Source organism: Bombina bombina, chromosome 5 (genome assembly GCF_027579735.1).
Source record: "Bombina bombina isolate aBomBom1 chromosome 5, aBomBom1.pri, whole genome shotgun sequence".
In the NCBI taxonomy this organism is placed as follows: Eukaryota; Metazoa; Chordata; class Amphibia; order Anura; family Bombinatoridae; genus Bombina; species Bombina bombina.
In genome coordinates, this window is record NC_069503.1 from 162,865,168 (window position 1) to 162,871,167 (window position 6,000).

Sequence of the window (6,000 nt, forward strand, 5' to 3'; positions counted from 1 at the left end):
CTTTTATGTTTCTCTCCCCTCCCCCTTGTTAAGAAGAGAGGCTGTTGATAACATGCATGGGTGGGGTATTGCTGAATCTGATGCTTTTGAATGTTCTGTATTGGTTTAATGTTTTTGTCCTAAACTCTTCAATAAATTGTGCATATTTAACTGTTTTCCATCTCAACTACATTTATATACATTTTATATATTTACCATAACATTGTGTTGATATATGTATCTCCGTCTTTACATGGCTTACTGTTTAAATATATATAAAATAGAATTATGAACACTTTATACCTGTGATGGCAGAGGACTATAGTTTGAATTTATATTCATTCCAAGATTATTGTTATTCATCAAGTACCAATATATAACTGCTAATACATGTTTGTACATTTCTAGGTTATCGGCACATCCATCTGTTGACAAAAGACGGGGATCAACATTCTTCTGCTACTCTGTTTGTGCACACGATGATCACAGAAGCTAAAAACACTTAATCTGGACAAAACAAGGACTAAAAACTCCCAATTCTTTTAACACTTGATTTATTTTATTTTTTTAACTTTTTTATTATATAGGTCAGAACTATAACAAATCTAGGGAAAGGCTGTCATTTGTGAAAAAAAACAAACATTTTTTTTTCTTTTATATTTTTAACGTATCATTTTAGATATTTTTATTTAATTTTTTTTATTTTTTTAGAATGGTAGGATATGATTAGCATCATTGCATTTTACCTAATATTGACTTGAATGGTGCTACATTAATATCCTTCTGAAAGACCCTCAAAGGATTGTATTGGTCTTCTGGAAGCCAAAGTGTTAACAGTTTGTCATTATTGAACATACAGTGGAGTTTTCATTTAAAAGTAAATTTGTATGTACCTGGGGCCAAGTGCTAAAGACATGTCATGAATATACGTATATACATATATATATATATTTATACATTTTTAGATTAACATAAAGTAAGTTATCTTCCAGTACTAACCCAACTTGCAGGATGTTTCCCACTATAATGGGTTGACGTCACTGTAGTAGGAAAACAGGCTAGGCTTTTTAACTGTAAAAAGCAAAAAGCCTGATATGACACTACTGTCCTATATGTGCCTTATTGTAAACTATGTATACAGGGATAAAAGCAACACCAACAGAACTGTGGTGGAAAACCTTTAGACACACCAGATAGGTTTAACGTTCTTTTATGATGATACTGTAGATTTTTACTGTTTTTAAAAAGCAAGTTCGTTCATATCTACCTACAGCTCTAAGATAACATAGTAGTTGATCTTATAGTATATAGTGTTTGCTATTACACTTTATGTAGCCTGAATAGCAAATGTAATATGAAATTGTACATCTGACATCTCTTGTGAAATGGGAACGCTCACAGCTGTATTTCACAATAAGAGATAGGAATAGTATACATATTAGCCGGAGTAAGTCCATATCTACAGACACTTAACAGGATCGCTAACAAATTATATTTCAAGTAGTCACAAATTCCATTAAAGTGTATTTAGGCAATATCAAATCTATTTTGTTAGAGTTGATGGTTGTACAGTGTAGGCCATAGATTGAAGGAAATAACCTCTGCTATGAGTTGCAAAAATATGTTTATACTTATTTTTGCTTGCCCCTGTAAATCTATAAATACAATCCACTTATTGTTTCCAAGTGCAGAAGTATTTCCTACAGTTTTGTCTAAAAAAAAAAAAAAAAAGTCTGATGTTGGCTGTAAAATCACAATTCTTCAGGACGGGGAGTCTTTGAGAAGCAGTTTTTCTCTCTAAGGTTGTCATTGATCTCCTGACTGTTGGCAGAGCTAATAACTTATATTACAAAGCAGTTTGCTCAGTCTAGGGGGTTAACATCACTATTGTTTTACAAGATGAAGCGCCCATGAGGGAAGATATATATTTTTACAAAGGTATCATATGGCACTTGAAAATAATTAAAGGGACGTGAAGCCCAACATTTTTCTTTTATGATTCAGATAGTGAATACAATTTTAAACAACTTTCCAATTTACTTCTATGGTCAAATTTGCTTCATTATCTTGGTATCCTTTGTTAAAGGAGCAGAAATGCACTACTGGGAGCTAGCTGACTACATCTTGTAAGCCAATAAATAAAGGCATGTATGTGAAGCCACCAATGAGCAGCTACCTGCATTGCTGCTCTTTAGCCTATCTATGTATGCTATTCAACACAGGATACCAAGAGAACAAAACAAATTAGATGATAGAAGTAAATTGGAAAGTTGTTTAAAATTGTATGCTCTATCGGAATCGCGCAGGAAAAATGTGTGGTTTCATGTCCCTTTAAATATGATGTGTGGTTTAAATATCACATTTTCCTTTGGTTTATTTCATTCTTCTGTGTATAATTCAAATATTCATGATCAAACTATAATTTTAATTAGGTAAAAAAAATAGTTTTTATTATTTTAAACAGTATATTCAAATAATCAATAGATTTGTTAGCATTATTACTCCATAATATGAAGTGATATAAAAAATAATATCCTTTTGATAATATACCCCAAAGCCATTAATACATTTCCAAATTTTAGTTATTTTATTTCTGTTTTTAAATTCTTATATTTTATCCTTTTTATATATTTAGATTATTTCCAACCCAATATAAATGTAATTTGATATCAATTTGAAACAAGTGTTGTCTGGGTATGTTCTTAGTATTGTTATTTTTATTTTTTTTATTTTTTGAGCTATGAGTGACTGTCAGCCTGTTCTGCGCTGCAGTATTAAAAGTTAATTTAAATTTTATTTGTAGTTTGATCATGAGTTATCACTTGGACTACAAAACTCATTAAAACAAAAAACACAACAGTTTAGAAAGTTGCTGAGAAAACACTACACATGACCATATACTGTAATCACATGACCATATACTGTAATCACATGACCATATACTGTAATCACATAATTTATTTACTTTAAATATTTAATTGCATCTGGTTTTCGCTACATTATGTAATTTCCTCTTCATTGTCACACAGTTCTATCTCTTTTATTTTATGCTTTTAGATCAATAGCAACACAGAATAATCCCAATGAATTATTGTTTGGTAATAATCGCATCCGTCTGATAAATACTTATATAATGATTAAATCGCTTCAGAATTTATCTGAAATATTTGTAGATGTTAAATGGTCGATCGTACAGTTAAAGGGACTAAATATTTTTTATTTAGACAAAACACTTAGCAATTCGCTTTTATCTCTGAAATACTTTTTAAAAACCATAGCTCCTTTTCATAAAAAGATACCTAGGTAAGTTCAGCAGTGTGTGTTTGTCTTGAGCATTAGGTGGTAACAGTGTTTGTAACAATGTTATAAATTCAGTGCTTAAAGGGATAGGTTAAAATTGTAATGTGCATGGGTGCATTTCAATTTTAAATATCATTTTTGCTGCAATATGTGTCCATTAGAAAAATGCTTCTAGTAAATATTATTACTGGTCTCCAGCGGGATACGTATATATGCTACAAGGGTCAGATACACCTCCACCACCAGATCTCTGAGCTTGAATACTGGTACACAGGCCCTCGCAGCATATGTGCATATGCCACCGAAAAAAAGGAATAACTTTTACTAGAAGCATTTTTGCTAATTGAAGTATATTGAAACCATGATTCTATTTAAAATTGAAATGTAGTCATACGCATTTCAAGTTTGACCTTTCTATCCCTTTAAGACACATGCACACTGATGAGCATACTTTAGTATGCTCTTGAGAAAGGATATCAAGAGAAAAGGTAAATAAGATGGTAGGTGTGAAGTGTTTTTGTTTGTTTTTTTAAAACGTACACTCTGTAAGAATCTGGAAAAGGGTACATTTTTACTTCCATGTCTTTTTTAGTTTGTTCGTGCAAATAGAATCTATTTGTGTGATGATACTGTCTTTCTACACCCAAAATATTAAATGTTGTAATTTGTAAATTCATTGTTTATAGTAAAACAACATTATAGAGTATTTACTGTGAATTATCTCTGATTATTACCTCTTATTGTTTCTTCTATAAATAATATTTCTAGTTATTAACCAGATACATCCAGTCTATTTTACAGCTTACTGCTATATATGTGCCTTTAAATTATTAATTATCCAGCAGCCATATTGCAATAGGATACATTTGTCCATGTTCACTACATTTTGACTATTGCTAAATCAAATGCCTTACCTAAATGCTTAGCTAAAAGCTGTCTTCCTATGCAAATACGTGCAATCTGTTTTAATACGTTAATATTTTATGGAATACTGTTTTATAGTTTATGCATTTGTAAAATTCTTAAACCTGTAGCTAAAAGCATGTTATGATCCAATGTTCATTTTTTATTTTTTATTTACCTGAATAACAAAATTCTGCCTGTACTAATTTGCCTGTTTGTTTGACATTAGAGTTTCTGTTCTGAGGTAGTTTACCTATGTTTTGCAAATAAAACGTATCAGGCATGTTATCAGTTACTTTGTGTGTGTTTTTTGCGTTCTATAGGAATTACTAAATTTTCAAGTTTTTTGATATTCAAGAAACTGTTCTAAATATGATCCAAGTTTTCTACAATACTCTTAGAGCTCAAAACAAATATTTTCAACATAATACAAAAATGTACGATATCTTTAATGGGACAAATTTAAATTGGTTTCCCCTTAAAGGAATAGTTTAGTCAAAATTAAACTTTCATGATTCAGGTAGAGCAGCAACTTTCTCTTTACTCCTATTATCACATTTTCTTCATTCTCTTGGTATCTTTATTTGAAAAAGCAAGAATGTTAGCATAGGAGCCGGCCCATTTTTGGTTAATCACCTGGGTAGCACTTTCTGATTGGTGGCTAAATATAGCCACCAATCAGCAAGCGCTACCTTGGTGTTGAACCAAAAATGGGCCTGCTCCTAAGCTTATAATGATACCAAGAGAACAAAGAAAACTTGATAAAATTGCACGCTCTATCTGAATCATAATGCGTTTACAAAGACATGTTATACCAGTGCAGAGTTTAAAATGTATGGGAAATTACTCGTTTGGGTATATTTTTGTATATGAAAAATTCACCCCTGTTAATGAAACCACAATGCAATCAAATGGACTGAGCTTCCAGGGAGTACAGACCTCATTTGTTTTTTTTCTATATATTAACACAAAATCCTCCGTATTTATGAATACACAGTGAGACCAATACAACCCGCTGAGAATGTAATCTCTTTTAAATCTTTTTGTTTACACAGCTTTTCTATCATCTGTACCAAAGCATTTTAATATTCAGCATAGGTTGGAATACAACCGACAACATCAGCAATTTCAAATGAAAAAATATAAAGGTAAAGGGGAGCTATTTGCACTCCAAGTAAAATTGATTATTTTGAACACATTAAAGGGACAATATAGTCAAAAACAAAAGTGGGCTATTTAAATAAAGCTTTATATGTAGGTAAACCTTTCTATATATATATATATATATATATATATATATATATATATATATATATATATATATATATACGTTACATATTTAAATGATAAAAACCTTGCTGTGTTTTTACTAAATATGTGAATAGATACATAATTCACACTGATCCATAAATATAGCAACTAGACAGCACCTCCACGCTTACAGGCATGGACTGTGTAGGCCAATCTTATATAAGTACATATGTAAAGCAAATCCAGCTGTAAATTTATAAAAAATAACCTTTATTATTCCATGTGGGTCAAGATACAATCGGACTATTTTAATAGATCACAGCGAGGTAGGTGCTGGGCTACACACAAACCCCCCTTCAATAGATTGCAGTGAGGTCTGATTGTAAAAGTTAAAGAAAGTAGAAGTTCCAACCGAAAGTTTGTAAAACTATATTTCTCCAACATTGGTGTGTCCGGTCCACGCCGTCATCCATTACTTGTGGGAAATATTCTCCCCCACAGGGAAAGGCAAGGAGAGCACACATCAAGAGCTGTCCATATAGCTCCCCCTCTGGCTCCGCCCCCCAG

At 31.6% G+C, this 6,000-nt stretch overlaps 1 protein-coding gene across 2 annotated transcripts in view; it reads left to right on the forward strand.

Annotated features, from left to right (window-relative positions):
* Positions 1-4,470, forward strand: part of PLCD1 (phospholipase C delta 1) — a 381,478-nt gene extending 377,008 nt beyond the window's left edge. For both annotated transcript variants that reach the window (XM_053713769.1, XM_053713768.1), the window contains exon 15: positions 388-4,470. In XM_053713769.1, the coding sequence (XP_053569744.1) occupies positions 388-485 (98 nt within the window). In that variant the 3' untranslated portion in view covers positions 486-4,470. The remainder of the gene's footprint in view (positions 1-387) is intronic.
* Positions 4,471-6,000: the final 1,530 nt, after the last annotated feature.